The sequence below is a fragment of the Rhinopithecus bieti genome, unplaced genomic scaffold, assembly GCF_001698545.2.
Source record: "Rhinopithecus bieti isolate Rb0 unplaced genomic scaffold, ASM169854v2 scaffold_30927, whole genome shotgun sequence".
NCBI classification, from domain to species: Eukaryota; Metazoa; Chordata; class Mammalia; order Primates; family Cercopithecidae; genus Rhinopithecus; species Rhinopithecus bieti.
This window is the reverse complement of record NW_016813672.1, coordinates 1,930,358-1,941,318: the sequence shown is the minus strand read 5'-3', so window position 1 is coordinate 1,941,318 and position 10,961 is coordinate 1,930,358. Positions and strand designations below refer to the sequence as shown.

The following is a 10,961-nucleotide window of genomic DNA, read 5'->3' as shown; positions in this document are numbered from 1 at the left end:
GGAGTTAACTCAAAATTTACTTTTTCTCTCTTAAATACCTTAACAAAGGGTAGAAATATGCAGGTTCTGTTCATGGATTTGTCAGTAGTAAACCATGGGATTTGGGAAAAGTCCCTTATCACACTGCAGTGTCACTGTCATAAAAATCCATCTTCTCCCCATGTCTCCTGCTGAACCCTAAATTTTTTGAAGTCAAGTACCTGTGGTAATTTGTATCTGCATCCCTAAAGCAGAAAGCACAGCAAATGGTTTTTCGAATGAAAAAATGGGGCCAATAGCCAGTTCAGATCTTATGAATTAAGTCTAGCATTCTAAATTCATTACTCCCTCTGATTTCCAACCCTTGTTTCTCCAGTGTGGAATAAACTGAGGACACTTTTTAACTTTTATATCAGATTTATTAAAATGTTCAAAAAAGTCAATTACTAAACAGACATAATTCCAAAAACGATTACGGAATGAAGAAACTCTTGGTTTCCTGTGGGGACAAAAAATAAAAAACAAACATAAAAGAATTTTGCTAGAAGAAATGTAAGTTATAAAGTTATACTACCAATGGGAACATATGCAATCTTAAAAGGAAAGACCGCATGCTATTTTAAAATTTTATGCTACTGGAAGTATTTCGAATTTCAGATATTTTTGTATATTTGGAGTATCTGCCTTATACTTACTGGTTTAGCATCCTTAATCCAAAAACCTAAAATTTGAAATGATTCCATGAGCATTTCCTTTGAATATCATGTGGGCATTCACACAGTTTTGGATTTTAGAGCATTTCAAAATTTAAATTTTTGGATTAAAAATTCTACGCCTGTAGACCTAGAGTCCTTGACTACAATGGACTTTCAGTACACTTTCCTCAATCCTCCCACACTCCCAACATACCTGCCCACAGACATTCAAACGGCTTCTTTATTTTAATGTCCTGGGAAGAGGTAGAAACGTCTTGTCAAAGTCACCCTTTCAGTGCTGGGCATCTGTGCTTTATCATCTGGCTGCTCAAATGCAAGTCGAACCTAAAAGAGAAAGGAAAATCTGGAGACCTGTTTTTTCTGAAAAGTTTGATGACTCATGCCAAAAAGACTACAATGAATATAGCAAAATAATTGACAAAAACAAAAAGTACTTGTATCTGCAACAAGTATAGCCATGTGCTTATCTAAGCATTGAATGACCCTCCTTGGGGCTTTTAAAATCTGTGGTTGGGCATAATAGCCAAGAGGGACACAGGCAAATTAGAGTCCATTCATTTGTCTCTGCAGGGCAGGAGGAGGGTGAAAATAAATGATGGTTTTATTGAGGCTGTGGGTCTTAATACATTGGATTTGACTCCCAGGCTTGTTCACTCTCCAAAGAACTTCAAAACACTTTTGGAAAGAAGGGTGTTATTGGAAAATAAACATGTCTGGATCTGCTTTCTATGCTTCCAATTGCAATAACCAAGCATTCAGGGAAGTAGAGTGAAAATAGCATCCGCCAGAGCCCTACCTTGCGGAAAATTTCCTCCACATCACAGGAATGGGCATATTCTTGCAGATGTTCAATCAGTCTCATAATAAAAACAGAGCCCTTCGTTGGATGTCTCCAAGAAATATTATCTATTGATAAAACACATTTCAAATCTCAAGACTGGCTTTTGCCTGAAGAAAGAGAAGAAACCCTAGTATTTCTGTTCCAGCTGAGGCATGTTTTAGAATTATTCTATTTGCCATATGCTTCATTGTAATTTCTAGTGAATATATTTGAAGTTCAGTGAGTATATTTTTACTGATCCTCTAAAGGGTGCTGTATATGGTGGAGGTATTAACGTGGCCTAGTCCCTGAGTTCAAAAAGTCGTAAATTTAGTAGAGCTTTAGGAAAAGGCAGAATAGGGTCAAGGGAAGGAATTGGGATTTGGAAAAGAAATGTCTAAATGTGCATCCCTGAAGTGGCATTACTGACTGTGATTTAAGTTAATTGTCCATTCTGATATGTAATAGACTCAGTTATACAGGGAACGGTAATAATTTCATACACAGGAGATATCTGAGGCTACACAAGTGTCTGAGCTAACAGAGAATATGGAATACTCAGTCTATACAGGGAAATTATGTTAATAAATTCTCAATTCATTTACTTTACATAAAATTTTATTTAAAATTTACTAACAGTGACAGTAAGATATTTACATACAAAGAGTTAACTATACAAATCGTAAAACAGAACAAAAGTAGAAATCTAGGAAGAGTCAATAAGAGAATGATCACATGATAATGGAGAATAAGTTCTTATGAAGAAGAGAAATATTAAAGAAAACAATATTAATTTATTACATGGTAGACACAGAAGTAATGAATATATGAAAATTATACAAAGGAAGGGATAAGAGAAAAGCAGTAGCAATAGCTCTGTGTATAATCACAGACACATTCTTTAATGACACATTTCAGCCAATTATAATGGTCATAAAATGTACATTAATAATAAAATTCTATTTAGAACCACAGCTATCTTAGTTGAAGGAAGCAGGTAAGAGATAGAGTGGAGACAGGTATCTCTGCAGATGTTTTGTGAAATTAAGGAAGTAGATAGTTATTTTTCCTCAGGAGAGCACTATGATATAGTTGGGATTTGCACAGTAGAATGTGGAGCTAGGCTTAATATGGGAGTTATAAATAACTGAGTTGGAGTTTCTGACAGTCACATGGAAAGGAGGAGTAAGGAAAGTTAAAGAAAAGAAAAACACAGAAATCAGCAAGATTGATGATGAGAAGCCAGGGGCTTACAAACAGCTACATAGAGAGTGGTGCATGTCATGTGGAAGGCTGGGATCAAAGGATGTTAAAGAACAGTTCTGTCTAATGTTAAAGTTTACTATATGTAGTCAGGCCGGAAATGTATTTTTTGTGTGTTTGTCTTGTCATTGTTTTTGATCATTGAAAAAAATCTTATTGAGTTGTACATCAGGGCATGTTCAAAACAATACAAAACCAAGCTTCTTCTGAAAGAAGATATCTCATTTTATACAACATTTTAGAAAATTTAACTACTTGAGTAGAGGCAGGACCTTTGGGCCAGAGGTGACCAAGACAATGTGAGTCCTCTCAGGAAACTGTCATACAAGGTGGATAAAAGCATTCAAGTCATTTTTATTTAAAACTTGCTAAGAAAAGTAAGTTATAAAACAAAAACTATTTAAATAATTCCAGTTCTTTAATGTGTACTTCATTCTGTGACATGAGCAATATTTCACATATATTATTCAATCCTTAGAAAATGGATATTTATATTCTTATATATTTGTGAGCAATTCAAAGAAAGCCCTGGGAGGAACTAGTGGAGCTAGTTTACAAAGTACTAAATGACTAGATCAGTCAAGAATAGCAAGATTCTTACTGCAAAGCATACCTTTAGAATAATGCATTTTTATTCTGCTTTATACATTTCATGCTTCTAAGTAAAACCCACTTTAATTTAGGGCCCCAAAGTGCCTCGCTTGCTCTTCTAATTTTCTGAACACTGATCTTAATCTTCTCCTATGAATACTTAATGTCTGGGCCAACTGGTCCATTGAATTATCTCAACATGGCAGACTTTTTCTATGCAGAGTCAGATTCTAATCTACTGCAGCAGAGATCTTCTTCCATTTAATTCTCTGTTATCACTCACTGTTCTAAAATATTTTGCAACAGAGAGGAGTTCATTAATTACTAACTCAATGAAAAGATATGCTTCCTTGCTTTCTGTGGATAAAGGGAATTGTGTGTATAACTTGGAACAAAGCTTTAATTTGTGTTCAAAAATCTAATCTAAAGTTTCATACACATATCTACCCTCTAGTGGGTGGTTGTGAGTTTTGCATTGATAACCCCACAAAGATGTTCTGTATACAAGAAACTTTTTACCTGATGTAGAAGAGTAGAAAGCAATAAAATCCTTTTCTATGTGGGCTTTCTTAATAGCATCATCCTCAAAATCTCCTGGAGTTGGTAAAGATATATTTTCGGAGGCTCGTACTGAATCTGTTACCAACACCACACCATATTTATCTGGAAAGACAAAATTTGGTTTGTTACTATTACCAATGACTGAGAGGACAATGTTCTCCTCTTAGCCTCTGTTCAATCATATTTATCAATGTATTTGCTCTGTCATTAATTCACATGCACATACACACATACATCCAAGTAACAATCTTTTCGACAATTTTAATTTCTTCTAACCCTCAAACACATTTAAAAACAACCAAACATCAAAGTCTCAGACTTGAATATAAAACAAATAGCTACCCACCAGTCATACAATTAACAGAAGCCACATCTTGAGTGCTAACCGTACGTGTTCCTTGACGTTAAGAAACAGACATAAATTGAAAATTCCTGGATGCATACAGATGAGGACAGTACTCGAATGTCTGATGTTCTCAAAGAACTCAGCACTCACCACCACGGCAGGCCTGGATGATGATCACCTTTGGTTTGTCCTTCAAACTTGGGCAGTTCTTGGTATTCAACATTGTAAAGATTGCATTGAGTTGTAATACATCAGGGACTTGATCAGAGTGTTTCTTCCCACAAATGCCTTCCCGAATACCATGAGACATGAACACCAGGAAGGTGCTGTCAGAGGTCTTGTGCTCTTGGCGGCAAGCAAATGCCTCCAGCTCTGTAGTCATTTCCTGAAAGAGACCATACCACTGATTTTGGACTATGTGATTAACTATCATGGCACCTTGGAAAGCTGATAAGTAAATACTTAAGGATTTCTTAAGGAATTTCATGACAAACAAAGGAATGCCCAAAAAATTTTTAGTCTTAATTTCGAGAAAGGAGAAGAAAGGTGTTGTAGGAAGTCATTCAGAGTTATCTTGTAGCGAGAACGTGGCATTACTGAGTGAAAAAAAAAAAAAAAAAAAAAAAACACTTCCCAAGTAAGTTACGCTAGGCTTGAACGGAATGAGTTAGTTACAAGGTAACATGTAGCATCCAGCACCCTCCCGTGGCAAGTTTATATTTTAGATTATGAAGAGATTACATTTCTTGGTCAACCAAGCTTTCTAATATTATTTAGTTATAGGAAGGGCATGACCATTGTCTCTAATGTATAATAGACCTTACCGAAGCAGTGAGATTCTTTTTCACATCCACCTTGTACCCCAGATTTTGTAGCAGCATTGTCATGCCTATGATGTCAACTTCAGCTCCCGTTCTTTTAGGAAGAATGTCAAACTCTTCGTTGCAGATAATGAGAGCAAGACGTGTGCGGCTTGACTTGTCCATTATTGGATAAATCTGTAGGAAATGAAATTTGGATGAATAGACTTATTATCTGTAATTTAATATTCACCTGGTAAATTTATGACCGTTTTCCCTTTGTTAGTTGTATCAAGATACTAAATCCCATGGACTATACATTGAAAATGGGGGACGGAATTGAGTGCTACTTGGAGAGTAGGCATAGAAACTGCAAAGGCCCAGATGGCAGGTGAGCTACTGACTTCATTTTCTTGATAGGCAGGATTTTGAAAAACACACAAGCTATGAAGCAAGAATGACAGAATTCTAAAACTGATTGCTTCAATATCTGATTGTTTTTCTTTGGGCAAAGTATTTACCAATCCTATGCCTCAGCTTCTTGATCTCTAAAACGGGTTATTTTTAAGGTTAGAAATTATGCATCATCATGTATAAAATGCTTAGAACACTGCCCACTCTCAGAGAACATTCAATAGCTGCCATTGTTGATGTTATTTATCCAGGAATGGGATTCAATTTGGAACTCTTTCTATAAATCTGGGATTCCAGGATACAGAATTTTTTTTAAAGTAAGGGAAGCAGAATTATGATTCTCCATTGAGAATAGCTCTAAGAAAAAGCCACTGCATTTCATAATCGCCTAAAGGATATCTGTCACCCCATTCTATCCTTGTGTTCTGAGCATGGTACCTCTGTCGACTTTTCTTTCCACATTGTTTTAGCTTCATCTGGAGAGCAAAGCTTGACGCTTCCTCCTGAGCCTGAGGATGTAGGCATAGCAGGGTTATCACACACTGGCACTGCCTGAGGAGCTGCAAGAGTCGAAGAACATCATGAACATTGGCATCCTTCTTTGTTCCACTTTTTGTTTTTTACAGCCTCACATATGAATGAAGCCACAAAAGTGGAAATGCATTCTTAGGAAGACAATCCTGATCTTTTACCGCTGAGTAATTTCGCTGCTAATGGAATACATTTCCAGTCAGAAATTTCCAGGTGTGCAATACAGGGATCTCCTTTCATATTTCAGGATCAGTATTTTCACAAGTATTTTAGATAAAAATGTAGAAAGAAAGCTTTTCAAGGCTGTGCATGATAAAACACTCAAAAATCAATCAAATGTGTGAGATAAAATAGAATATAAATTTATTTCAAAAGATTTGAACCACAGAATAAAATTTAATGATAGGAGGTCTTAATTAAATCTACTGAAAATATTTAAGAGATACACTTATCTTTTATGTATTTACTTAAAAGACATGGTAGTAAGCACTAGGAATATTTTTTAATGAACATTTGTCCTGTCTTCCAGGATCTCTTCCTACTATATATATGTATGTATGGAAGGAGAAGATTACTAAATATATGAACTAGAATGTATATAAAATAGTATGATAAATGCTAAAATTAAAGTGCACACTAGATGGATTTATAGCACTAAACATTGATTGCACAGACATATGAGGAGATCTTTTCACATAGTTTATATGAGAAAATCCTTGAGGCTTTTGTTTCATCACAAGTTCAACACCATCCAACAATGTGATGTGCTTGTTAAAGAAATTAATGTAATCTTTGTATCAAGATAGAAATGAGTTTTCTAGATCTGTGGAGTATCTTTTAGAAACTATTAAGTCAAGAAAATATTATGCAATTTTGAAAACAAGCTTGAGAAACTTATACAATCAGTTAGATAAATAAAGGCAGCATGAAGTGTGTTGACACAGAAGAACTAATCAGAATGGATATATCGGAGAAAACTACAAAATAATAATTTGGTTGAAGAAATGTTTGGTTTCATAAAGAAGAATGAAAACAATATAAAAAAAACTAAGTAGAAGTATATGGGTTATTTTTGAGGTAATTTTTTTTGTGTGTGTGAAAATACAGTATTTGGTTATATAGTGAGTATCCTGTGCTGGAAAACATTTAAGAAAACATTCATCTTTGGGAGGCTGGGGTGGGAGGATCACGAAGTCAGGAGATTGAGACCATCCTGATTAAGACAGTGAAGCCCTGTCTCTACTAAAAATATTTTTTTAAAAAAATTAGCCAGGGATGGTGGCGAGCGTCATTAGTCCAAGCTACTTGGAAGACTGAGGCAGGAGAATCACTTGAACCCGGGAGACAGAGCTTGCAGCGAGCCGAAATTGTGTCACTGCACTCCAGCCTGGGTGACAGAGTGAGACTCTATCTAAAAATAAAAATAAAAAGAAAAGAAGACATTCATGAGTTAATCAACCTTAATAAATGAAATAATGGAATAGAAGTTGAAAGAGAGATACAGTTCCAAATTTGAGAGAAGAATGCATAAAACTTGGCTTTGACTTGAATATTGGAGGTGCGTGAGAGGAAAGGGGCCAAAATGAGTTTCAAGTTACTGGTTTGAACAACTAGTGATGGTGACACCAACAACCTAGTTACACAAAACTGGAAGAGAAGCAAGGTGTGGAAGAATGGCATGTTCAGCTCTAAAATTGTTTAGATGATCATGTCTCTGGGACATATGAGGGAATATTTCAGTAGCCTTAAATAATGAAGTATGGTACTTACTTGGTGTTCAGGATTTGAGATAAAGATTCAGAATTTTTAATATAAACATAGATAGTGAAGCTGTGGGTACAATTTCTACAAAAGGAGAATAGATTACAAAAGAAAATTATATGATCACTTTACGGGAATTCTCCATAGCCCCTTTGACTGTGGTTCATCCTACAACATTAATGTCATGGAAGATGGGGTTCAAATAATGCTCTTTCTTTAAAAACAGCATTACCTAGGAAGGAAGGCAGTACTACCTGAGAGTCTTGTGTAGTAAGGTGATTTCCAGATGTCGGACCTAGAAAAAGAAGGACACTGAAATAGTCACTAATCATCTCTGGAAAACTTTACCCTAATGCTTACAATATTCCCTACTAAAGATTCATCCCAGAACCCTAGCTGAATGACATTAAATAATGTTCAAGATGTTCTTTAATTTAGAGAGTGCTGGGGGGTATAAAATGAAAGAGACATTGTCAGAAAATTATGATATTTATTACACATAGATGAAAACATAAACTTCTCCCATGTCTGCTTAGACAGGTATAAGCCTCCCCTAACCATCAGAAAAAAGGCTTTTGCTTTCAAAGAACATCTCCCTCTGAAATGGCTTTAGAAAGTGTCACAGAGACCAGTGACTAGGAGTCCACCAGAACTCTCATCCTCACCATGTGGTAGGTCCAAGGGATCACAAGAGTGGTCCAGCTCATTTCCTGTGCACTGCATCAGGCCCTAAGGGGGCTGCAGGTGGAGGCAGTCCAGACCTCACAGCATGATCTGAAGCCTGATAACAGGGCAAGTGGGTGATCTCACTCAAAAGAAAACGCAAGGAGGCAACTGGAGGAAAGAGCCAACTTGAAATCCTTACTTTTCTGTAATTATTCAATGTATTCTCTGAGTGTATCACCATTTCTGAAATATAATTTCTTCTTCTCAGAGGGCAAAATTTTGAGGAGAAGTTATTAAACCTATTTGATTACAGACCTTAAAGCTTCATGTCAGACAACTGCATACGAGCCTAGCACCTTGGACTCAAAAATACTAAATCAATCAATAAATATTGTGCCTTGCCAGTAACAGGGGAACATATAACGTGAAGCTTTTTAGATAGTTCTCATGACCTTCTACAAATGAACGCCCACATACTCAGAACTGGAAATGAACTTTAATCAGAAGAAGGCCACTGAGGATGAAGGAACAGAAACAAAGGAGAGTCAAAGGACATGCATTAGGGGCCCTGCTACAGAAATATGGCACTGAAGCCAGAGATAAGAAAGTTTTCTGCAACTTAACATGACTAGTAAAGACATCACATGGTAGTCACAATAATAGATCCTACATGAACTTGTGTGTGAGTCACTGACCCTTACCTGCTGAGAGTCCCAATGTCCCTGCCAGGTGACTGTCTTCTTCACAAATGTATGTGATGCAAATATGGCATGCCGGAGCCCCTTTCCGAATAACAGAGTCAAGCAGAGCTCGGGCCTTATCCATGACCGTAGCATTTTCACGTTTTACTTTCTCCATTTCTTCCTGGTTCAGCACCCTTGTCTGTAATAATTCATCCAGTAAGCCATTTATTGTTCCTTCACCCATGGAACGGATTAACAGCTTTCTCTTCTCCTTCAGGACCTTGTCTGTTTGGAGCACAAGGATTTCTCACATCATAAAAACAGGCTCATATTCCTCTCACGTAATCAACAGAAAGTGACCTCATTTAGATTTCATCAGTGAAACGTCCCCCTCCTCACAGTTGGGTAATCCATCTTCTTACTGTATCGCTGTCCTACTTGTTTCCCTCAGTAGTCTCCATACATGTGCATGGAGTGGCCTGAAGACTGAATTTACCATTTACATTAGTCCCTGGAAAGCAGAGATCATCCTCTTGTGTCCCGTGTTTATTTTACTCTGATTAATAAAGTAATGAAACAGAAATAGCCCATTTCATTTAGGAATCACTGCTGCTAGTACTCCTCCTGTGCCAATTCTGTACCCTCTGTCAGACTTTCAACATGTAAGTAAGAGTTTAATTAAGATTGCAAAATGACAGCAGGCTGCCCCTAAAGCCTCGGTTCCTTTCTGGGCTTGCTTTTCCTTACTAAAGGCTGCAAGCATCTTCTACTTTCTTCTCTCCTCACTCTCCACCCTCTCCCTCATTTGTGTTCACCTAAACTTCCCCAGATACTAATTTTGGCTTCCAGAAGAGCCAGTGCCTTCCAAAACTCTTTCTTCCCAGGGACCTGTTCTTAGAAGAGTAAAAGACTCACCGGCCATGGCTTTTCTCTCCTACCCTTCTTGTGTGGGCTGAAACTGTAAGCATGCTTCACCTTCCTTTTTGGCAGGGCGTGTACACATATTGGGAAACAGCCACTGCACATGCATATGCATGTCTTTTTTTTTTTTTTGCCAGCAAAAAAAGAATCAGATTCCTGAACTGTAGACTGCATCAGAGAGTGTATCCTTGGGGAATTTTCTTCACCAACCCTTGGAACAGGTCAGGGTAGGAGGGGAATGGGGCTTGGAGAATAAGACAAGAATGACAAAGTATGTGTACAATTAAACTCACACAGTGAAGAGTTTCCCATTTATTAGAAAACTTGATGGAGAAAAGTAACACAACCTTTAGAGAATTTGAACAACTTCTGTCCCAGGCCCAAGTCACAGGTCTAGGGAAGGTCGTGGGAAATGTATGTATCTGTGAAGCAATTTTGCTTTAAGTAATGAACATATTTTCACCATAATTAAAGTTTTTCTTATTTAATGTCCTTCCTCTTCAGAGGGATTTTTTTTTTTCCTGATACAGAATTTTTACTCTGTCACCCATACTGGAGGCACTAGCATGGATCACAGCAGTCTCCACCTCCCAGACTCAGATGATCCTCTTAGCTCTGCCTCTCAAGTAGCTGGGAACACAGGCACGTGCCACCATGGCTGGATCATATTTGTATCTTTCTAAAGACGGGGTCTCCCTGTGTTTCCTAGGCTAGTTTTTATATCATGTGCTCAAGCGATTCATCCACCTCGGCCTCCCAAAGTGCTGGGATTACAGGTGTGAGCCACCCACCCATCTTGGCTGGCTTTCTTTTGAGGGACATTGTACCATAGAGGCCCAGAGCATAGGCTCTGGACTCAGAATGTTGAACTTAGCATTTTAAACTTCATTTTGTGTGTAAGAAATTGAA

The 10,961-nt window shown here is 37.3% G+C and overlaps 1 protein-coding gene across 1 annotated transcript; it reads right to left on the bottom strand.

Annotated features, from left to right (window-relative positions):
* Positions 1-895: 895 nt before the first annotated feature.
* Positions 896-10,100, bottom strand: LOC108513176 (caspase-1-like). The gene is made up of 9 exons (XM_017848869.1): positions 10,047-10,100; positions 9,150-9,416; positions 8,015-8,077; positions 5,929-6,050; positions 5,101-5,274; positions 4,427-4,661; positions 3,889-4,032; positions 1,492-1,601; positions 896-1,019 (listed from the first exon to the last, which is right to left on the bottom strand). The coding sequence occupies exons 1-9, from the start codon at positions 10,051-10,053 to the stop codon at positions 921-923; spliced, it is 1,221 nt and encodes a 406-aa protein (XP_017704358.1). The 5' UTR covers positions 10,054-10,100; the 3' UTR covers positions 896-920.
* Between the last annotated feature and the right edge of the window lie 861 nt (positions 10,101-10,961).

What these genes read in the sequence shown, in the direction of transcription:
- LOC108513176 (XM_017848869.1), bottom strand. An exon ending in GACATTGGGACTCTCAGCAG is followed by an intron (nt 8,078 to 9,149) that starts GTAAGGGTCAGT and finishes TTCTTTTTCTAG; the next exon opens with GTCCGACATCTGGAAATCAC. An exon ending in AGTACTGCCTTCCTTCCTAG is followed by an intron (nt 6,051 to 8,014) that starts GTAATGCTGTTT and finishes CGACTCTTGCAG; the next exon opens with CTCCTCAGGCAGTGCCAGTG.